General features: G+C 42.3%; 1 protein-coding gene across 7 annotated transcripts in view; it reads right to left on the bottom strand.

Annotated features, from left to right (window-relative positions):
• The window catches only part of LOC127010319 (multiple PDZ domain protein-like), a 174991-nt gene that overhangs the window by 34126 nt on the left and 116865 nt on the right, over positions 1-24000 (bottom strand). Inside the window, exon 1 of one of the 7 annotated variants that reach the window (XM_050884199.1) lies at positions 5804-6477. The exons of 5 other annotated variants lie outside the window; for them this stretch is intronic. In XM_050884199.1, coding sequence (XP_050740156.1) covers positions 5804-5848 — 45 coding nt within the window. In that variant the 5' untranslated portion in view covers positions 5849-6477. Of the gene's footprint in view, positions 1-5803; positions 6478-24000 lie in introns of those variants that run through there. One more of the 7 variants, XM_050884198.1, reaches the window with a different exon arrangement.

The raw sequence follows: 24000 nt of genomic DNA, 5'->3' as shown, positions 1-24000 counted from the left end.
ACAAGAAAGGAGAAGAAGAAAAAGAAGACGAAGAAGAAGAGCAAACGAGAATGAAGATGAAGAAGGGAAAGGAGAAAAAAAGGAAGGACAGAAAATGAGAATGAAGGAGGAGGAGGAAAAGGAAGAAATAGGAAGAGCAAATACGAGGAGGAAGAGGAGAAAGTGCGAATGAAGGAAATGAAGAAAAAGGAAGAAAAGGAAGATAGAAAATGAGGATGGAGGAGAAACGGAGAGGAAAAAAAGGGAGAGCGAAAAGGAGGATAAGGAAGAAAAGATAAAATAAAACAGGGGAGAGAAAAAAACAATAAAGCAGAAGACAAAAATAGCAAGTAAAGAGAATAGATAAAATAATAAGAAAAGAGAATAGAGAAAAAAATGAGAAAACAGAACAGACAAAAAAAAAAAAAAAAAAAAAAAAAAAAGAAAAAAAAAAGAGAAAAATAATGCAAATAAATACGAATGAAAGCAATTTATAACTTGTGCGGGAACAGATGAATGAGAATAAATAAATAAAATTAATAAATACATAAATAAAGATCAATAAAATAAACGTGGACTCGGAGCAAACATAAATTAATTTGGGAACTGGAACACACACACACACACACACACACACACACACACACACACACACACACACACACTGTTCCCTTGACAAATACGGAGAGGAAAAAAAAAGGCTGAGTTGGTATCACTGGTATTGTAGTAGTAGTAGTAGTAGTAGTAGTAGTAGTAGTAGTAGTAGTTGTAGTTGTTGTTGTTGTTGTTGTTTCTGTTCTGACACTTCTAAAAATAGCATCCCACCTGTGTTCCCGGCGGCCCAGGTAACCTATTCATCACCTAAGTCACCTGGGCACACGAGAACCACCACTCACCTTCAATATGCCGGCTGGTGGTGGTGGTGGTGGTGGTGGTGGTGAGAGGCGATGAGGACAGGAAAGCGGGAACGACAGGGGACGATGAATGAGGAGGCTGGTAATGAGGAAAACAATGGAGGATAGGAAAATGGGAAGGCTAATTAAGGAAGAAAGGGAGGAAAAGGAAAGACCGAGGATGGGGATTGAAAGGAAAGATGGGGATGAGGAAAAACTGGCAGGGTGGGAAGGTGGAAAGGGTGAGGAAAAAGGGGAAATAAATGATCAGTTATGAGTCAGATGAGGAAGGAAGGAAGGAATGAAAATGGAGGAAATGAGAGGGAGGAAACACGAAAGGAAGGGAGAGGAAGGAGGTACATGGATAGGGGAATGAAGGAAGTAGAAAGGATTGAATGTGGAAAAGGAAGACAGATGAGGAAAAGTATAAGGAATTGGATGAAGAAAATAATGTTATGGAAAGAAGGAAATAAAGAAAAGAAGTATAAGGGATTGGATGAGGAAAAGTATAAGGAATTTGATGAAGAAAAGAATGCTGTGGAAAGAAGGAAATAAAGAAAAGAAGTATAAGGGATTGGATGAGGAAAAGTATAAGGAATTGGAGGAGGAAAAGCAGGTTGTGGGGAGAAAGAGCGTAAACAGTATAAGGGATTGGACAAGGAAATGCGCGCAGAGTTAGCGAGACTTTGCAAACTTGGGACCAAACTCGGAAGTCAAACAGAACAACAAAAAAGGGGAAAGAATGGAAACAGGGACAGCGTTGTGGCGGCGGCGGCAAGATATGAAACACTGGAAGGGGCTGAGAGGGTCTGGTGTTTGTGTGTGTTTGTGTTTGCTTGTGTGTTTGAGTTTCGTTGGGTTTGGCTTTCTTGGTTCACGGTTAGGTTTGTGTTTGAATTTGCTTCGTTTTCGTCATGGGTGAGTTGGGTCAAGTTTGGTTTGGTTGACCTCCGCTTCGTTTTCGTCTTGGTTGAGTTGGGTTCAGTTTGGTTTGGTTGGGATCCGCTTTGTTTTCGTCTTGGTTGAGTTGGGTTCAGTTTGGTTGGGTTGACCTCCGCTGGGTTGCACTGGACTGGGATAGGTTTCGTTTCTTTATCTTTTTATGAACGTGCTGCCTATTGCGCTCGTAGGCTCTCCTAAGTGGCCCCTTGGACGACCCCAGACCGATAGTGGAGCAGGTGAATTTTATTTATAGTGAATGCCGTGAATGTATGACTCTTATTTGGACCATGCTGCCCCCCGGTGCCTCTCTTGAACGAAATCGCTGAAGTTACGATTGACTGAAGATTTGGGCAGCATGTGGGTAATCTTCCGCCACTCGGCAATGGTTGGAAATTGTCAGGGTCGAATTGCAAGACATTTCGCCGCCCAAAAACACATATTTGACAAGGCTTTCGTAGGAGTTGTGGGCATTTCCAAGAGTAGTTTTATGACCCTGGTGGTAGTTTGACCCTTCTTCTGTACCGTGAACCTGAAGAAACGCATATTTGACAAGGCTTTCGTAGGAGTTGTGGGCATTTTCAAGAGTAGTTTTATGACCCTGGTGGTAGTGTGACCCTTCTTTTGTACCATGACCCTGAAGAAACGCATATTTGACAAGGCTTTCGTAGGAGTTGGGGGCATTTCCAAGAGTAGTTTTATGACCCTGGTGGTAGTTTGACCCTTCTTCTGTATCATGAACCTGAAGAACCGCATATTTGACAAGGCTTTCGTAGGAGTTGTGGGCATTTCCAAGAGTAGTTTTATGACCCTGGTAGTAGTTTGACCCTTCTTCTGTACCGTGAACCTGAAGAAACGCATATTTGACAAGGCTTTCGTAGGAGTTGTGGGCATTTTCAAGAGTAGTTTCATGACCCTGGTAGTAGTTTGACCCTTCTTCTGTACCGTGAACCTGAAGAAACAATCATTAGAACCCGACTGACCCCCTCTTTGACCTTTAGAAATAGCTGGTATGAGAAGCGAAAGTGTCTTCTATACCAGCCTCAGTGTCCTTCGATGGAACTTAAATCTAGGTCCTTGGGCTCACCACACCCGCACGCTGACCACCCGACAACCGCCGCCTCAACACCAGCTCCTCGGGATGGATTGGGTTTCCTCGGGCTGAGAAAGATTCGGTTGGGCTGGGAAAATAATTCAACTTTGCCAGATTGTCGTACTCAGCCTCCTATGTTTCCCAATTTCCGACCCCAAAAACTGCCTTCTGAACCCCAATAACTGCCTTCATATATAGTTATCGTTAAAACGGTTAAATATTGGTGTCTTTTGGCAATAGCTATCGTTCAGAAACCGGGATATACGAGGCTCTGAGTACGATAATCTGGCAACGGTGGGGCTGGGATAGTTACATTGGGCTTGTTTAAAAAGGCGTGAACGTGAGGCGTCAACCCAGACCGCGACCCACCCAGCTCCAGTCACCTTTAGGCCCTCATGAGTTATTCACGGCTAGCCTCATCGCAGCGACGGAGGAAAACATTACGTCGGGGCCTGTTGACCACATCCTCTTGAACGTGGCGCTTTGATGGGGGCTGTTGATGTGTGTGTGTGTTTGTGTGTGTGTGTGTGTGTGTGTGTGTGTGTGTGTTTTACGAGGTTGCTATAGACGTTAGGGGAAGGTATTGTAGATTGTAAAGGACAGCATATTAAAAGATTACACTGCAGGGAACATGCATGGAGGAACAAAGGAAGGAAGGACAGAAGAAGGAATTGAAAAGGATGGGATAATAATGGAGGTGGAGAAGGTGGATCAAGGTACACGACATGAAATAAATATGGATGAGTGGATTAACAGGAGTGGATTGTTCTTGTACGTGAATGAAAGGATAAGGAAAGGACAAGCAGGAAAATGATAGGACAGAACAATAGGAAAGAAATGAAGACGGTGAATGTATAGAGAAATGGAATGAAAGAATGAATAAACTGAATGAGATGAAATGAATGATAAGGGAGTAAGACCATAAATAAAGATAAAAAATGAAGGAAAAAATGAATAACGCAATTGAATAAGATGATCATAATTAAAGAAGAAGAATTGCGAAAAAAGAAAATAAATGAATGAATGAAAAGAAGAAAAATATATAAATAGATGAATGAAGAATGAAACAGAGGCGAAATAGAAAGGACAGGATGACGAAAGAGGAAAAGAGAATATGCGAAGGAAAGTGAGAATGAGGAAAAAGAAGGAAAACGAGCGAGATGATGCTTGGAATAATGTAAAGAAGGAGGAAGGAGGAAGACGAGAGGAAAGAGGAAGAGGATGAATAAATGTAAGAGGACTTGAGAGGAAAACATGAGGAATGGAGAGAAAGAGACAAGAAAGTGACGGAGAGGAATTGGAAAGGAAAAAGAGGAAGGAAATATGAGAAGAGGAAGAGAAAGAAAAAAAAAGGAAAAATAAAAAGTGAAAGGAAGAAAATGAAATGGTGAGGGAAACTAGAGAAAAGGAAGTAAAAGAAAAGTATAATGGAAGTAGGAAAAGGATGAAAAAGAGGAAAAAGAAGTGAAAATAAAATAAAATGGTGAAGGAAATTAGAGAAAAGAAGAGAATGAAAAGTAGAATAGAAGGAAGAAAAGGAAAAGAGGAAAAAAAATGAAAGAAAGAAAATGGAAAAAGACTGCAAATAAAACTAGAAAAAAGGAAGAGAATGAAAGTAGAAAGGAAGAAAAGGAAGAGAAAAAAAAGAGGAAGAAAAGAGGACTGAAAGAGGAAAAAATAGAAAGGGCGGTGAGGGAAACTGGAGACAAGGAGAGAAAGAGAGTAGAGTGAAAGGGAGGAATTGGAGAGAATGGGAGGAGGAAACTTGATAAAGGAAGAGAAAGGGAGAGATAAATGGAAAGGTGTGGGAAGGGAACGGAAATTGCGAGGAGGAGGAGGAGGAGGAGGAGGAGGAGGAGGAGGTGGAGGTGGAGGAGGAGACAAGAACAGGACGAAAGGGAACAAAAGGGAGCGGAAAGCGAGAGAGAGAGAGAGAGAGAGAGAGAGAGAGAGAGAGAGAATTATGGCAAAGGTCAAAGGAGAATGGAGGACAATGGAGGAAAGGAGGGAGAGAAAGAGAGAGAGAGGGAGAGAGAGAGAGGGATGAAGAGAAAGATGGCCGGAGGAAAGATGAAGAGAACCAGAAAAGGATGAATGCATGAATGAATGAATGAATGAAGGAAGGAAGGAAACACGGGTGGAGGAAATATTGTATGACTAAATAAGTGGAGGAATGGAGAGATGGAGGAGGTGGGAATGTGGACTGAAGGGAAGGAGGTAAGGTGGAGGAGAACTGAAGGGAAGGAAGAAGTGGATGGAGAGAAAGAGGAGAGATAAGGAAGAGATGAAGGGAAAGGGAAGGAAAGGGAGAGGAGAGATGGAATTACTGAGAAAGGATGAAAGAGAGAACGGAACAGAGACATAGAGACAAGTGAATGGGGACAGAAGGAAAGGGAAGTGAAATCATTGATAGAAAGGAAAACAGAGAGATGGAAGAGACGTAGAGACAAAGGAGGAAAGTTAAAAGGAATGGAAGGGGTGGAGGGAAGGGAAAGTAGGAGGGACGAAAGGATGGGGGGAGTGGATGAGCAAAAGTGGACAGGTGGAAGGGTGGAAAGGTTGAAATATGGTAGTGGAAGAATGGATGGAGAGAGAGAGAGAGAGAGAGAGAGAGAGAGAGAGGAGAAAAGTTAACGGAGGGGAGATGAAGGTGGAAGATGGATGAAGAGTGGAAACAGAGGTGGAAGAGTGGATGGGTAGATGGATAGAGATGAAGGGTGAAAACAGGTGGAAGAGTGGATGGGTAGATGGATAGAAATGGTGGGAGGAAACAGAGGTGGAAGAGTGGATGGGTAGAAGGATAGAGGAAGATGAAGGGATGGAGGGGTGGATGGGCACAGGTGGAGGGGTGGAAGGACATAGGTGGAGGGGTGGAAGGCCAGGTGGAAGGGTGACTTACCAATCTGGTGGAACATCGGAGGGACGGATACCAGATGACATCCATGAGGGCATTGCGTGCGCGCCTCAGAACTCCTTGCGCGGGCGTGTGATGGCCGCGCGTGGTGGGGGCGTGTGGGGGGGCTCCGACGCCTGCATCACGCCCGCGCCTGCACGCCCACCACGCCTGCACACCACGCCCACGCCCACGCCCGCCCAACACTACCGCTGATGTGCCACGCCCGCTCAACTTTCCTCGCCTATCGCTCGTTCTGTCGCCACTATAAAAACGTTTCCATGCCTCTGTTTCTTCGTCTCTTTCTACACAAACGTTGCCATTGCTAGTTGGTCGCCGTTTGGGGTTTGTTTGGCATTATAGAAACGTTTCCATAGCCTTGAAAAACGTTGCCATGCCTCTGTTTCCTCGTCTCTTTCTACACAAACGTTGCCATAGCTATTTGGTCCCAGCTTCGTGTTCGTGTGGCATTATAGAAACGTTTCCCATGCCATCAAAAACGTTTAATTCTTAGTTTCTCTTTCTCTCCTATAAAATCGTTTCCATAGTGATTCAGTGTTTGTTTGTTTGTTTTGCACTCAGATATACGTTACCATGAACATGAGTGTTTGTTCTGCACTATAAGTATGTTTGCAAGATCGTTACTCTTCGTCCTGCACTGTAAAAACGGTTGTATTATTCTCCGTCCTCGCTTGGCACTTCACTAAACGTTCTTTCCACGGCTAAACGTCACCTCCAAGGAACGTTTTCATGCATACAAAGTAGTCAAACACTTCTACATTTATCAACGACCACGAAAAATTTCATCGGTTTTATCAGTATTCAATTTTGGGGTATAATATGTTGAAAGGGTTGAGGGAAGGGAATAGGAGGGAAGGGAAGGAAGGGAAGGAGGGAGGGAGAGAAGGGAGGCAGGGGGGGAGTGTTTTCATGTTACAGAGGTTAGGTCTTCCACGAGGGACGGTTCCATGCATGCAGTCAAGCCCCGTCTCACACTAATGACGGTTGTGTTGTGTTTTGAAATAAATGGTTCAGCTTATGCATACAGAGAGGAATCATGATGCTGTTTTGAATGTTTATGATCCTGTTTGATAATAAGTGATGTGGTTTTTAGATATTTGGAGATGTTTCTGTTATTTTTGCTTTTCCTTTCCCTTTTTGTTTTTCCTTCCTCTCTCCTTTCCTTTGCTTCCTTTCCTTGTCACTTTCACAACTTTTAACATTTTTTCACTTTCCTTTTCGTTCTTCCTTCCTCTCCCTTTCCTTTGCTTCCTTCCTCACTTTCCTTTTCATTTCATTTAATACTACTTTACTTTTTCCTTTTATTTCCCTTTTCTTTCCTTTCCGTTCTTCCTTCCTTTCTTGTTTCCTTATCTTTTCACATTACTTTCCTTGCTTTCCTTTTTCCTTTTATTTTCCCTTCCTTTCCGTTCTTCCTTCTTTTCTTGTTTCCTCCCTCGCTTTCCTTTCCTTTTCACTTTTCATTATTTTACTTTTTACTATTTTCCCTTCCACTTCCCTTTCCATTCTTCCTCTCTTTCCTGTCTCCTTTGTTTCTTTCCTCCTTTTCCTTTCCATTTAAATTCCTTCCTTCAATCCCCTTCCCGACTTTCTCTTCCTTTCCTTAATTCAATTCCCACCTTGTTTTTCTCCTTCGTGTACCTTTGGGAGCTAATCAGACAGGTGTCATAATTGAGAGAGAGAGAGAGAGAGAGAGAGAGAGAGAGAGAGAGAGAGAGAGAGAGAGAGAGAGAGAGAGAGAGAGAGAGAGAGAGAGAGAGAGAGAGTTCCCCTTCTCCCTTAACATACATATACACAAACAATCCATACAACACACACACACACACACACACGGACATTTAATACTATCCTAGAATATTCTTGTTTTGTCCACTCACTCGCCTATAAATCCTCCTCCACCTCCTCCTCCTCCTCCACCTCCACCACCACCACTGTAGACCTCATGACTGGTGGAGGTGGAGGTGGAGCTGGTGGTGGTGGTGGTGTAGCCTTCAGGGCCTAGGTCATAAGGGCGTGTCTGGGTTACTCTCTTCTGTCAATACTCGCCCATCTCGCCCTCAGTCTGTGATGGAAGGCGTCTCTTTCTCTCTCTCTCTCTCTTCTATTCTTTTATCCTTCAATTCTTTCCATCTTTATTTACTCCCTTTCTTCCTTTATCCCTTCTTCGATATTCAGTTTTCGTATTTTTTTCTCCATATTTACGGTTTTCCTTCATTTACTCTCTCTCTCTCTCTCTCTCTCTCTCTCTCGTGTAAACATCGTATATCACATAAAAACACCACCACCACCACCACCATCACCATCGCTACCACCACCACCACAAACACCACCACTATCACCACAACCACCACCATCACCATCATCACCATCACCACTATCACCACCACCACTATACAACTACTCACACACTACCACATCCCTATCACTACAACCCTCACCACCACCTGTACACACACACACACACACACACACACACACACACACACACACACCTGACCACTCCAATCACGCCGTGTGCTCCCAGGTGTAAGGAAAAGCCACGCAGGTGTTCACAGGTATTCACAAATCTGACTGCCCAGGTGAACCGAGGCCGTGTGTGTGTGTGTGTGTGTGTGTGTGTGTGTGTGTGTGTGTGTTTGGGAGGCTGCAGGCGAGCGGAAGTTGACCATTCGTGAAACAAACACAAAGTCCGTGAGAGAGAGAGAGAGAGAGAGAGAGAGAGAGAGAGAGAGAGAGAGAGAGAGAGAGAGAGAGAAATGGCAAGAGGAACAGAGAGGAAAGGAAGATAAACACACACACACACACACACACAGACACACACACACACCAGAAACACGAGAAAAAACAAACACACACAAACACCGCCACCACCAACAACTAGAAGGAAGAAAAGGAAGAGGAGAAGTTGTAGTAGAAGTAGTAGTAGTAGTAGTAGTAGAAAAAAAACCAATACGAACAAACAAACGACCTATTAGCATTCCTTTACAACGTTCCTTTACTAAGTTCCCGTTTCTTATTCTCCTTTTCCTGTTCCTTTCGTTTATGTCCCTTTCCCCCCCTTTCCTTTTTCCCCTACTAAATAATGGCTTCATGATATATTGCCCCTTACATCATTTCAACTGTTCCTTTATCCCTTTTTATACTGTTACTGAGGCACCTCCCCCCCCCCCCTTTTTTTTTTTTACTTTTGTTTGTCTTTATTCTCCCTTTCCTTTAACTTGCTGGTCGTTCCCCTTTCCTCCCTTTTTTTTTTCCTCTTTGATACTGTTACTGTGGTTCTCCCTTTCCCTTTGTGGCTTCTCTCCCTTTCCTCTTGTTCCCGTTTTCCTCCCTTCCCACTCTTCTTTTCCTCTTGTTCCTGTTTCCTCTCCCTCCCCGCTCTTATTTTCCTCTTCTTCCTGTTGCTCTCCCTTCCTCTTGTTCCCGTTTTCCTCCCTTCCCACTCTCCTTTTCCTCTTGTTTCTGTTTCCTCTCCCTTCCCACTTTCCTTTTCCCCTTTTTCTTACTCCCCTCTCTTCCCTTTCTCTCTTCCCATTCTTCTCCCTTCCCCTTCGTGACTGGTCCTTCTCCCTCCTCCTCCCTCTCCCTTTCCCCCTGTCACTGCTCCCCCCTCTCCCTCTCCCTTACCTTCACGTGGGCAAGGAGCAGCAGGGGGAAGCGGTCGTCGCGGTGTGCGGGCGGCAAGCGGTTACGACACGCGAACACACCGTCCCGCCGCACCGTGAAGCAGCCACCCTGGGGGACGCCGCGGCACACACGGTCACGGTATATACATGTTCCATACACGTCATGAACACGGTATAATACAAGTTAGGAACACGATTTATACACGTCATTAACACGGTACACGGTCCATACACGTCATGAACACGGTATATTCAAGTTCTGAACACGATTTATACATGTCATTAACACGGTACACGGTCCATACACGTCATGAACCGGATATATACAAGTTACGAACATGATATATACACGTCATTAACACGGTATATACACGGACGGTACGCGGGTAATACAAGTCACGAACACGGCATATACGCGTCATTAAAACGGTATATTCACGGACGGTACACGATATATACACGTACGGTACACGATCCATACACGTCGCGAACACGGTATATACAGATCACAAACACGATAAATACACGTCACGAACACGGTTTAAACACGGACAGTACACGGACGCAGGAAAACGAAGCGTATGGGAAAGAAATATGGAGAACAAGGAAGGGGGAGAGATAAAGGAGAGACAAAAGACGCAAGAGGAAAGCAAAGGATAGAAGAGGGAAGTCGTGGATAAAGAAACAGGTGGAGAGGAGGGGAGAGGAAATAAAGAAAAAAGAGGAGAGAAGAGGAAGGAAGAGGAAAGAAGAGGAGAGGGTGGGAAAGAGAGAAGTGGAGAGGCGAGAGGTAGAACAAAGAAAATAAAAGGATATGCATGGAAAGGAAGAGATGGGAAGTGAAACAGATGTGGAGGAAGAAGAGTGGAGAGAAGAGGAGGGGAAGGGAGAGAAGGTGGAGGAAGGGATTGAGGAGGAGACGAAGGTACAGGTCTAGGTGAATAGTTAATAATCTTCATCAAAATCGTAAACAAACAAACAAACAAACACGCAGATGATCTTTGTTATGGTGAATTAAACAAAAAGAGAAGAAAATAAAACTTGACGCTTCTACGAAAAGACCAGAAAATAAAAATTGCCGGAAAAAAAACTTAAATGAAAAAAAAAAGAAAAAAAAATGTTAAAATGTAGTTCAAGAATTGTTACTTAAAAAAAAATATTAAACGGTATTTCTTTTCCTTATTTTTTGTTTACTTTCTCTCTCTTTCTCCTCCAACTCTTTAGTCTCAAGTTAATTTCTTTTCTTCTTTTTTTTGTTTTGTTTTTCTTTTCTCCCTCTCCTCTCCTTCTCTTCCTCCTCCAAGTCTTAAGCAGAGAGTTTAAGGGTCAACACCTCTCCTCTCTCTCCTCCTCTCCTCTCCCTTCAGTCCTTCACGCCTCCTCTCTTCTCCCCTCTCTCCCTAAGGAAATGCACACACACACACACACACACACACACACACACACACACACACACACACACACACACACACAAACACACCTTACTTACAAAATTCCTTAACCTCTTTCCTTCTTTCCTTTTTCTTGTTAACTCTTTCCTTTTCTTTCCATAATTGTTTCTTTCCTATTCCTCTTCTTTCACCTCCTCCTCCTTCTCTTCCTCTTTTTTGAATACTTACTTATAATATTCCTTAAGCACTTTTCTTCTTTTCCTTTTTCTTGTTAACTCTTCCTTTTATTTTTTCCTTCTTTTTCTTTCCTTCTTCATTCACCATCTCCTCCTCCTTCTCTTCCTCGTTTTCGAATAATCTCAAACTTGCTTCCTCTTCCTCCTGTTCGTGTTCTTCTTCTTCTTCTTCTTCTTCTTCTTCATTCCGACCTTATCAAACACCACAGATTACCTTTTCCTCTTCTTCTTCTTCTTCTTCTTCTTCTTCTGCTTTTTGCCATTTTTCCTCTTTTTTTCCTCCTCTTCACTCTCCCTTTTCCTCCTCTTTCTCCTCCTCTACTTCATCAACTTTACTCCCTCCATTATCAAACAATATGAAATAACTCTTTTTTTTTCCTCCTCCTCCTCCTCCTTCTCTTCTTCTTCTCCTTCTCCTCCTCCTCGTAACTATTTCACCTCCTCTCTCAGTTTCTTCCAATATCACATAACACTCTGAAACTCCTCCTCCTCCTCCTCCTCCTCCTCCTACTCTTCCTCGTCTTCTTCTTCTTCCTCGTTTATTTTGTCCCGACCTCATGATATTACGAGAGCAGTGAACCATTTATTGCTCCACCTCCTCCTCCTCCTCCTCCTCCTCCTCCTCCTCCTTCTCCTGTTACGGTACACGAAGACGCAACCCAAGAATCCAATCAAGAGAATAGAGACACCAGGAAGACCAGCTGCTAACGAGGAGGAGGAGGAGGAGGAAGAAGAAAAAAACCCATGAAGAGAAAGAAGAAAAAAATAACAATGAGGAGGAGGAAGAAGAAAAATAACAATAATAATAATACGAAGATGAAAAAGATGAAATTGAATATAAGAAAAAAGTGGAAAAAAGTTAATGAGAAGATAAGACCGAAAAAGAAGTGGAGGGAAGACAATTAGAAGAGGAGGAGGAGGAGGAGGAGGAGGATCAACAGGAGGAAGAGGAGGAGGAGGTACGAAAGAGGGGTTGCATCTTATACGTCTTGCAGGAGAGAGAAAAAAGAATTGCTTCCCTATCTTCCTCCTCCTCCTCCTCCTCCTCCTTTTCCTCCTCCTCCTCTTCCTCCCATATAAAAAAGTGGGAAGGCTCTTATCTCAGGGCAAAAATGTGGACCAAAAGCAACGTTTCCTTAGAGAATAAAAAGGAAAAAAAGAGGAAAAAAAAGGAGAAAAAGTAAAAGAGAACGAGAGGGGAGACTCTAACCTCTTTGGGAAATAAATAAGGAAAGGAAAAATAGTTCCCAGTCAGTTTTTTCCTCGTTTCTTTTTTCTTTTTCCCTTAAGAGGAGGAGGAGGAGGAGGAGGAGAAGGATGGAGATATAAAGCTGTCTCTCTCTCTCTCTCTCTCTCTCTCTCTCTCTCTCTCTCTCTCTCTCTCTCTCTCTCTCGTTTTGGAGTGATAGATGGATTATAACAGCAAGTTTACTCTCTCTCTCTCTCTCTCTCTCTCTCTCTCTCTCTCTCTCGTTTTGGAGTGATAGATGGATTATAACAGCAAGTTTACTCTCTCTCTCTCTCTCTCTCTCTCTCTCTCCACCCTTCCCTCACGTCCATCTTATAATTTTACACCTTTCCTCCTCATCCTCCTCCTCCTCCTCCTCCTCTTGTTTTAATAATCTCTTCTATTTCCACATTTTTGTTCTATCAATTAATTACGAATTCCATTCTCTCTCTCTCTCTCTCTCTCTCTCTCTCTCTCTCTCTCTCTCATAACCTTTCTCCCCCTCTTCATTGCATTCCTTCTTCTTTCCTTCCTCATCCTTCCCTTCCCTTCCCTTCCTTCCTCTTCCTTTCTCTTTCTCCTCCTTTCTTCACTCCATTAAATTCATTGTTTGGAAATGTTTCAGAAGGGAAGGAAGGAGATGAAAGAAAGCGAAAGGTAATTGGTGAGAGAGAGAGAGAGAGAGAGAGAGAGAGAGAGAGAGAGAGAGAGAGAGAGAGAGAGAGTTAACGGAGGCTGTATAAAAAGAAAAAAAGAAAGGAAGAGAGAGAGAGAGGAAAAAGAGATTATGAGGGAAAACTAAAAAGAATGAGAAAGAGAAAATTATACTGTGGAAAAAAATGGAGAAAAAAAGAAAAAGAAAGAAAAGTAAATAAAGAAAAAAAATTAACTGCATAATCTATTACCAGAACAAAACAAAACCCTTCAAAACAAGAACAACACTATTACCAACACAAAAAATAACTTACAACACAAAAAAAACAAAAAACCGAGAGAGAGAGAGAGAGAGAAACGCAACACTATGGCGCAACACAAGACAGTCGGAGTTCATATTTAGGCCTAGAAGACAATAATACGAGAAAGAGACAGAGGAAGAGGAGGAGGAGGAGGACAATAGGAGAGGACAAAAGAGGAGAAAAATGAAGAGGAAAATAGGGAAGAAGAAGGACATGGAGGAAAAAAAAGGTGATAAGGAAAGGGAGGTAATTTGAGGAAGGAAAAAAAGAAGGAAAAAGAGGAAAAAAGGAGGAAAATAAAATAAAGAAGGAAAAAGGAAAAAAAGATGAACCTTCACTAAAACTTTCTCTCCTGCCTGACTGTGACACTTCCTCCTCCTCCTCCACCTCCTCCACTTTTGTCTTCCTTCCCTCCACCCTTTCCTTCTGTCTTGTTTCCTTCTTCTCCTCCATACTTGTTCCTTCTCTCTCTCTCTCTCTCTCTCTCCTTTTCCCTCCACTTTCTCCCTTCTCCTCTAACTGACTCCACTTATTGTTCCTCCTCCTCTTCCACCTTTTGTCTCTCTTTCCTCCTCCTCTTGTTTTCTTCTCTTCCTCCACTTCTTCCTTTCTTCCACTCTTGTTCCTCTTCCTCCACTTTTTTCTCCCTTTCCTCCTCCTCCATCTTCTCCACCTCTCTCCTTTCTTCTTCCATTCATCTCTATCGTCTATTCTTTTTCCTTTTCCTATTCCACTTTCTTTCTTCCTTGCCTATTCCCATTTTCTTCCCTTTTTGGTTTCTTTCCCCTCCACCCTTCTCCACTTGCTATCTCCACCTTCTTCTTCTCCTCCCTTTGTTTTTCTTCCCCTTCTATCTTCTCTCTTTATCTCTCCCTTCATCATCAGCCTCTTCTTATCTCCAGACTCATCTTTTTGTTTTCTCCTCTCTCCCTCCTTCTGTCTCCCATATACTCCTCCTCCTCCTCCTCCTCTTCCATCTTTCTCTCCCTCTCTCCCTTACCCCATTATTTAGCGTTGTTTCCTCCTCCTTTATCTCCATTACTTCTCCTTTACCTCCACTCTCTCTCTCTCTCTCTCTCTCTCTCTCTCTCTCTCTCTCTCTCTCTTGGGTATCTGTTTTCTTTCTTGTTTTCTTTTTCTTCTTTTAATGTTTTTAGTCTCATTATTTTCTTTCTTTCTTTCTTTCTTTTTTCTTCTCTCTCCTCGTTATCCTCTTCCTCCTCCTAACTTTTTCTCTTCTTTCTTCTCACATTTAATTTTTCTTCCTCCTCCTCCTCTTCTTTCTTCTCCTCTTCCTCCTCCTCCTCTTCCTTCGTCTCGCCTTTCAACTTTCACCAACTTCTTCGGTTACCTTTTGTTTGCTGTTAACACTTCATCGATTTCACTATCCTCCCCTTCTTCTTCTTCTTCTTCCCCTTCTTTCATTCCCTCTTCTTCCAACTTTCCCTTTTCTTTTCTTCTTCCTCTCCTTCTATTACCGAATCCCCCTTTACTCTTCCTTCTTTCCTTTCCTCCCTTTCGCTTCCTCTCCCTTCCTCTTTCTCCACCTTTTCACTCTCCCTCTCTCCTACTCCTCTTTCTCTTCCTCTTCACTTTCCCTCTCTCTCTTCTTCCTATCTTTTACTACTCCTTTCTCTTCTTCCTCATCCTTTCCCTCCTCCCCTCTCATGTTCCTCTCTCATTCTCCTGTTCCATTCTCCCTTCCCTTGTTCCAATCTCCTCCTCCTCCTCCTCCTCCTCCTCCATGCCAACACTCACTATATAACACCATACTGTATGCTTTAACGGGGCAGAACAGTTGTATAATATCGACCCATAGCTTTTATAATGCATGTCCCCCCCCCCCCCTCTCTCTCTCTCTCTCTCTCTCTCTCTCTCTCTCTCTCTGCCATCCAACACTCCCTTCACGTAAAAAAAAAAGAGGCCTCGGGAAATGATTTAATGACTGCGTGTGTGTGTGTGTGTGTGTGTGTGTGTGTGTGTGTGTGTGTCAAGGTAGGTGGAGGAGGGACCGTTTTCTTGCTAGTGGAGGGAGATGAGGTGGAGAGGTGGAGAGGGAGGAGGAAGGAAGAAGGAGGAGGAGGAGGTGGGGAAAAGGGGGGTTGGCCTCAGGTATTTATTTACTCACCTGTGTTATCGAGCCACCAGGTGAAGGAATGCAGGAGAGAGAGAGAGAGAGAGAGAGAGAGAGAGAGAGAGAGAGAGAGAGAGAGAGAGAGAGAGAGAGAGAGAGATACAAACATACATACACACATACACACACACACACACAGACAATCACACATCAACAATAATACCAACAACGATAAAAACAAAAACAAAAAAAAAAGAAAAAAGAAAGAATGAGTCCACCCGTCTGTCAGTCATTCACCAACACACACACACACACACACACACACACACACACACACACACACACGTACACACGCACACACAAATAATATCGGCAATCGATGCTCAGTGTGGCTGGCTGTGTGTACCTCTCCCCCTCCCCCCCCTCCTCCTTCTTCCCCCCCCCCCCCTTCCCCCTTTCCTCATTCTCCCCCTTCAATTCGGCCCTTATCTCTCCCTATTACCTTACACCATTACCCCTCTCCTCCCCCCTTTCACCCCCCCCTTCTCCCTTTCTTCTCCCTCTCCCCCCTTTTCCTCCCTTCTCCCTTTCCTCCACCTCCCCCTTTTCCTCCCTTCTCCCTTTCCTCATCCTCCCCCTCCAATACGGCCCTTATCTTTCTCTCCCCTTCCCCCTTCTTCCCCATTCACACCTCCCCTCTTTTCCTCCCTTCCCCATCCTCCCTTTTCTCCCTCCAATACGGCTCTTTATCTTTCTCTCCATTACCTTAACTCCCCCCTCCCCCTTCCCCTGTTTCCCCTATTCACACCTTCCCCCTTTCTCCCCTTCCCAATCCTCCCTTTCCTCCCCTAATTCCTCTCCCTATTTCCTTACCCCATTACCCCTCTTCTCCCCCTTCCTTCCCTTCTGCCCCTTTCACACATCTCCCCTTTTCCTCCCTTCCCTATCCTCCCTTTTCTCCCCCAATACAGCCCTTATCTTTCCCCCTATTACTTTACCCCAATACCCCTCTCCTCCCCTCTTCCTTATCCTCTTCTTTCTCCCCCAGCCCTCCCTCAATACATGCCCTTAACTTTCTCCCCTATTACCTTACTCCCTTACCCCTTCTCTCTTTATCTCCCCATTCTTCTCTCCCATCTCCCTCCTTTACCTCCCCCTTCCCTTTTCGCTTCCAACTTCCTCTCTTTCCATTATTTCCCTTAATTTGTTTTCTCTTTTCCCCTTCACTCCCCTTTTCCTTATTTCATTTTTCGTTCTTTCCTTTTTTCTCCCAAAACCACAAATATTATATCTTTTTTTTTCTCTTTCCTTCTATTTTCCCCACCTACCCAATCTTTTCCTTCCCTATTGCACTGTAAACTCTACATCCTTCCCTATTGTTCTCCTCCTTTTCCTTCCCTAGTGCTCCTTCATCCCCTATTTTCCTCTATCCCTCCTCCTCCTCCTCCTTCTCCTCCTAATCTTTTCCCCAACTTTTTGATTCTGTCCCTACCCGTCTTATTTTCCCAACTTTCCTCTTTTCCCTTCCCTTCTACTAAATGTCCTCCTCCTCCTCTTCTTTTCTTCTTCCTCTTCCTCCTCTTCTTCTTTTCTTCTTCCTCTTCCTCCTCCTCTTCTTTTCTTCTTCTTCCTTTCTTCTTACACGGCACTCTCTTCCAATGACCCTAATTCTGTCGCCTTCATTTCCTTCTTCCCCACTCCATCCTTCCTCCTCCTCCTCCTCCTCCTCCTCCTCCTCCTCCTCCTCTTCCCTATCTTCTACAAGCGTTACCATCGTTTTCCTTGCCTTTCTCACACACTTACAACCCTATTTCTTACCTAATGTCTTCCTCCTCCTCCTTCTCCTCTTCCTCTTCCTCCTCCTCCTCCATATTTGACTCTATTTCAAGGTTCATGTGTTATGCGTCTTCCTAAGGGAACGCAATCTACCGTGAGTGATTTTGCTCTCTCTCTCTCTCTCTCTCTCTCTCTCTCTCTCTCTCTCGGGATTTGCCTTTGTACCTAACTTCATCGTATCGCCATTTCAAATCAACCTCTCTCTCTCTCTCTCTCTCTCTCTCTCTCTCTCTCTCTCTCTCTCTCTCTCCCCCCCCATTGGCTCGGTTTCCTGTGATCATTGCTTCTAATTGGCCTCGAGACGGACAGGTTAATCCAATGAGCGAGAGAGAGAGAGAAGGGAAAGGAAAGGAAGAGAAGGAGAGAGCAGGATAATGTTTGCAAATTGTTCTGCCAATCCAAATTTCTCTCTCTCTCTCTCTCTCTCTCTCTCTCTCTCTCTCTCTCTCTCTCTCTCTCTCTCTCTCAACAATGGCCGTGACAAAAGGATCATTGGAGTCATTGTATTTGCGTTCCACTCCCATTCAATTCATCACTGCCTTGTTTTTTTTTCTCCTTTCCCTTACTCATTGAAAGTAGGTGTGTGTGTGTGTGTGTGTGTGTGTGTGTGTGTGTGTGTGTGTGTGTGTGTGTGTATATACCTTTATTTGGCCTAATCTCTCTCTCTCTCTCTCTCTCTCTCTCTCTCTCTCTCTCTCTCTCTCTCAACTGGATAACTGACCTTGACCTTTAAAAAAACACTTAACATAAAAAAGAATAAATAAGACAATAATAGTCCCCTTTATTCTCCTCTTCTTTCCTCACTCCCTTTTTTCTCCCTCTTTCTCCCTTTCCCTTTTCCTCCCTTTCCCTCCCCTGCTCCTCTTTCTGATCGCTTTCTCCCCTCCCCTTTCCTTTGCCTATTCCCTTTATACCCAAAATTGGACTATTAGACAAAAAGGAAGAGGAGGAGGAGGTTAGTGGAGGGAGGAAAGAGATGGAGAGGAGAGAGTTTAAAAGGAAAGGGAGAGTGAGGGAAGAGAAAATATGGAAGGAGAAGAGAGGGAGGAAGATGAAGGAAGGAAGGAAGGAAAGGGAAAGACATCGAGAGAAGGAAAGGGAAAAGGAAGGAAGAAAAAGAAGGAAAAGAAGGGAAGAGAATTGAAGGAACGGAAGGAAAGGTAAAGAAGAGAAAAGACAAGGAGAGAGAGAGAGAGAGAGAGAGAGAGAGAGAGAGAGAGAGAGAGAATTAGAGAGAAAGAGAGTGTTAGTGAGGGGTATGAAGCTACTGAATTATGGGAGAGCTGACAAGATGAACACTCTCTCTCTCTCTCTCTCTCTCTCTCTCTCTACTGTCATCACCATAAATAATATCCTTTAATACAATGACTTTCTCGTTTCACTATTTCCTTTGGTTATTCCGGAGGAGGAGGAGGAGGAGGAGGAGGAGGAGGAGGAAGAAGAGGAGGAAGAAGAGGAGGAGGAGGAAGAGGAGGAGGAGGAGGAGGAGGAGGAGGAGGAGGAGGTTAGTGGTTTTTATTGGCAATTATTTTTTTTTTGCAAACTTTTTAACAATAATATTTTCTCTTCGTTTCTTTCACTAATTTCTTTTTTAAGTCGAATGAAAATAATCCGCTTAACGACTTTTTTTCCTTCCTTTCTCTTCGTTTTCCTTCTATTTTTTTCTTTTCTCGTTTCTTTGTATTTTTCTTTCTTTTTTTCCCTTCCTTTCTCTTCGTCCCTTTCTCTTTTTTTTCCTTCCTCTCTTTTTTCTTTCTTTCTCCTTTTCTTTCTTTTTTCCTTCCTTTCTCTTCGTCCCTTTCTCCTTTTTTTTTCCCTCTTTCTCGTTTTTTTTTCGTTTTTTTCCCTTCCTCTTCATTCCTTTTTTTTTTTTGGTGTTTCTTCGTTCCTTTTTTCTTTCTTTTTTCCTCTTTTCCTTCGTTCCTTTCTTTTTTCTTCATTTTTCCTTTCTCTTCCTTCCTTTCTTTATTCTTTCATTTTCCCTTTTTCTTCTTTCCTTTTTTTTTTTTTTGGCTATATTCCTTCCTCTTCTAAAGCAGTTATGAATTTTGCAACGTGTTCTGTTGTCTCTCTCTCTCTCTCTCTCTCTCTCTCTCTCTCTCTCTCTCTCTCTCTCTCTCTGCAGGCAATTCCACCATCATCAATTATTCCTTTTCACACGTTCTTTCTCACAAACAACAATCATGATTTTCCAACGTCTCTCTCTCTCTCTCTCTCTCTCTCTCTCTCTCTCTCTCTAATCGCAGTATCCGTGTTACGTCATACTTGAAACCATTTATCAAACTTCGTCTCCCTGTATCTGATACCTCTCTCTCTCTCTCTCTCTCTCTCTCTCTCTCTCTCTCCCCCACCTATTAATCAAACCATTCATCATCGTGTCTATTTATCTCTCAATCTATATTCAGTTCTTTCCTTTCTTTCCCCTTTCGTGTGTGTGTGTGTGTGTGTGTGTGTGTGTGTGTGTGTGTGTGTGTGTGTGTGTGTGATAATAATAGAAAGAAGAATAAGAATGAATAGAGGAAGAAGAAGAGGAAGGATAAGTAGTGGTAGAAGAAGAAGAAGAAGAAGAAGAAGAAGAAAATTGAATATAACTTAACTCATAAAGGAAAGATTGAAAGAGAAAAAATAAAAGATGAAGAAATGAAGAAAAAATAACAAAAGAAAAAAAAGGATAAAGGGAAAAAAGAAGGAATGTAATAAACGTCTGATAACGACGCGTGCAGAAAAACGTGGGATTATTAATATGAAGAAAATGATAAAAAAGAAAAGAAGATAAAAAGGAAGACAAATGAGAAGAGAAGAGGAGAAGAGGAGGAGGAGGAGGAAAGAATGTAAACGTCGATTGCTTCTTTTTTTCTTCCTTCTGATGATTAGAATTACCTCGTTTTTTTTCTTTACATATATTTCTTGTTTTTTTCTGTAATTATCTTCCTTGTCTCATATTCCTTTTATTTAAACCTTTTCACTTCCACGTCTTTCAATAACGTTTAGAATTACCTCGTTTTTCTTCCTTCCTTCTTTTCATCTTATTTTTTTGGGTCGTTTTGTGATTATATTCTTTCTTTTATTTTCCTTTTATCTAAACCTTTCATCTTCACTATCTTCTACACTCTTTGGCACTCCCTCGTTTTTTTTCATTCTTCCTGTAATTTTTTTTTGTAATTATTTTCGTAGTTCCATATTTTCTCTCTTTTTTATTTACTTTTTCATTTCCTCTCCCTTCTTACTCTAATTACCTCGATTTTTCTCTTTCTTTCTTCTTTTTATACATACTTTTGAGCTGTTCAGTAATTATTTCTCTAGTTCCATATCATTCTCTATTTTATTCACTTGTTATTTTTACTTCCTCTCCTTTGTCCGTGGAATTACATCATTTTATGCATTTCCTTTATCAACAGACCAATTTAAGTTTTTTTGTGTAATTATCTTCGCTGTTTTATGATATTCTTTTCTTTCCTTTTCGCTTCCTCTTTCCCTTTTAAGTTCAATTACCTCATTTTTTTGTGTTTATCTTTTTCCTCTCTAATTATATCCTCTGCTTAATATTCTTTCCTTATTTCTCCCACTTTTTCCTCTTAATTCAATTACCTCATTTTTCTTCTTATGTGTCAATTTTTCATTTTTAGCTTTTTTTTATAATTATCCTCCGTTTCGTAATACCCGATCCCTATTTTTTTAATTTTCTTTATTTTTAAGTGCGATTTCCTTATTATTCTCTTCGTTTCTTATGTGAACTTTCTGTTTTTACCTTTTTTTTTCTATAATTATCTTCTGTTTCATAATTCTCTTTGTTTCCTTACTTTTTCACTTACTTTTCCTTTTTACGTGTTTTTTTTTTCTACCTACTAACAGGAATTATCACATTGTTCCTTTTCTTTACATTTATTCTTCCTTCACTTTTCTCTCTTCGTTCCACTCTTCCACCTTTCTCCTCTCCTTCTCTCATTTTCTTTCCATTTACTCTTCCTTCCCTTCTCTCTCTTCATTCTACTCTTCAACCTTTCTTCTCTTCTCTTTTCATTCCTTTGTTTTTCCTCCTTCTTCCCTCTTCTCTCTTCATTCTACTCTTCAACCTTTCTCCTCTCCTCTCATTTCTTTTCATTTACTCTTCCTTCCATTCTCTCTCTCTATTCCATTCTTCAACTTCTCTCCTCTTCTCTTCTCTTCATTTCACTCCTTTGATAATCGAATTCCTATTGTATTCCTTGTCTTGTATTTCACTGTATTATTTTCTATTGTATTTTTTCCAGCCTGACCTCGCTCACCTCTGCCTGACCTGACCTGACCTCATTTATTTACACCATGACATCGTAGTGGCACGGGCGGCTTGTTAACTACCTGTGACCTTGACCTCCGCTGACCTGGCTGACCCTTCGATCGTATTATTGTGAGGTTGTCTTGGTTATTTCTTTTTTCTTTTTTTTTTCGTCTTTCTCAGGTGGTGTCTTTCCTTCCTTCTTTCATTCATTCGCTCTTTCCATTTTTCCTTCTTTCTTTCCATTCTTCCTTCTCTTTCTGTTTAACCTTCATTCTTTAATTCCTTCTCTTTCAACTTTTCCTTCCTTCACTCTCTTTTTCCATTCTCCCTTCTTTAATTCCTTCCCTTTTTCTCTTTTTCCTTCCTTCATTTTGTTTCTATTCTTCTTTCTTCCCTTTTTCTCTTACTTCCTCCTTTTATTCTTTCCTTGGTTCTTCTTCTTCCTCCTCCCCTTTCGGTTTCTCTTGGATGGTTTTATTCCTTTCTTCCTTGCTTCCTTCGTTCCCTTCTTCTTTCTTTTTAATTTTTCCTCTCTTCCTCCCTCTCCTTCCTTCCCTCCATTCTCGAGTTAATTTCTTCATTCGCAATTTTCTTTTTACTTCCTTTCTTTTATATTTACATTTTTCTCTTTCTTTCTTCCTCAGTTCCTATTTTTATTAATTTTTATTGCTCCGTTTCCTCCTCTCATTCACCTCCTCCGCCTTTCTTCCCTTGTGCTACATTTCTCATCTTTTTCTTTCTTTCCTCTTTTATTTCTCCCCATTAATCTTTTTCTACTATTTTCTATTCTTCTATCTTTTGCATTCTCTTCTTCCCTTCTCTCCAAACCTCCTTTTCTCCTCTTTTTCTGTCCCTTTTGTATTTCCTCCTTTTTTTTCCTTCTTTCCTCTCTTGTTTCTCTCCATTAATCTTTTTTCTACTATTTTCTATTATTTTTCTATCTTTTCCATTCTCTTCTTCCCTTCTCTCCAAACCTCCTTTTCTCCTCTTTTTCTGTCCCTTTTGTATTTCCTCCTTTTTTTCTTTCTTTTCTCTTTTGTTTCTCTCCATTTATCATTTTCTACCCTTCTACTTTTTTCTATTATTTTTTCCATCTTTTGCATTCCCTTCTTCCCTTCTCTCCATTCCTCCTTTCTACTTTTTCTTCTCTCTTTCTGTCTCCTTTGTATTTCCTCTTCCTTCTCTTTGTTTATCTTTCCTATCTTTCTCCTTTCTTTTTTGCATTCCTTCTTCGTTTTCTCACAATTTAACTTTTCTTCCCTTCTCTCTTTCTCTTTTCTCTGCATTGTTTCCTTTTCCTTCCTTCCTTCTCTTCTCTTTTTCTCCATTCCTCCTTTACTTCCTTATCGTAGTAATTAGTATTCTTGCCATTCACCGCAGCCTTCTCCCTCCCCCTCCTCCCCCTTACTCTCCCTCCCCTACCCGACCCCCAACCTTTCGACACCTATCCCTACCCTCCTCCCTCCCCTCCCCCTCTTCCCCTTCCTCCTTCTCCTCCTGAAACTCTCCTCGTATCAGTAAACGTCAAAAATCGATAATCAGGAAGAGAGGGGGGGATGAAGGAGGAGGAGGAGGAGGAGGAGGAGGAGGAAGGGGGTTATCATACACTCTTGAACCCTCTTGCATGAGTAGTTTTTTTAGGGGTGAGGGGGTGAGGAGGGGGGGGGAGAGGGGAGAAAAGGGGGAGGGGGATTATGTGTTGGGGGAGGAGGAAGTCGGGGTGAAGAGGGGGGTTATCTCTCTCTCTCTCTCTCTCTCTCTCTCTCTCTCTCTCTCTCTCTCTCTCTCTCTCTCTCTCTCTCTCTCTCTCTCCTTTTGTCTTTATTCCTCCCCAGCTTCTCTTTCTCCTTCTCTCTCCTACAATTTCTTCTTTTTTTTGTTTCTCTCTCTCTCTCTCTCTCTCTCTCTCTCTCTCTCTCTCTCTCTCTCTCTCTCTCTCTCTCCATAACTGCATTTATTAATCCCTTGCTGCCTCCTCTTCTTCCTCTTCTTCTTCCTCCTCCTCTTTTTTTTTCTTCTTCCTCTTCTTTTCTCTCATTCCTCCTCCGTCATCCAGAGCTCATGTTTACCCTATTACACCCTCCTCCTCCTCCTCCTCCTCCTCCTCCCCCTCCTCCTCTTCCTCCTCCTCCTCCTCCTCCAGCACTACCATTTCGAGGTAATTTGAACCACGTAAGAATATCCTGGGAAGAACGAGAAGGAAGAAGGAAGAAGAGTAAGAAGAGGAGAGGAGGATAGATGAGGAAGAAGAAGAAGAGGAAGGCGAGAAAATTATAAAGGTAATGGAAAGGAAGAGTAATACGAAGGAGGGAAAGAGAAGAGGGAGAGAAAGAAGGAGGAGGAAGAGAGGATAAAGGAAGAAAAAGAGAGAAGAGGGCAGAAGATGAAGATGGAAGGGAGATGAGAAAGGAAAAAAAAAGAAAAGGAAAGGAAGGAAAAGAGTAAGAGAGAGGGAATGAAGGGAGACAGCGGTGAGAAAGAAATACAAAGAAGAAAGATATAAGAGAAAGAGAATGTAAAGGGAAAAGAAAGAAAGAGAAGAAAACGGAGATGAGACAGAACATAAAGGAAAGTGGT

The sequence above is a fragment of the Eriocheir sinensis genome, chromosome 43 (genome assembly GCF_024679095.1).
Source record: "Eriocheir sinensis breed Jianghai 21 chromosome 43, ASM2467909v1, whole genome shotgun sequence".
Classification (NCBI taxonomy): Eukaryota; Metazoa; Arthropoda; class Malacostraca; order Decapoda; family Varunidae; genus Eriocheir; species Eriocheir sinensis.
Note: the sequence above shows the minus strand (reverse complement) of the source record. Positions and strands in the feature narration are given on the sequence as shown.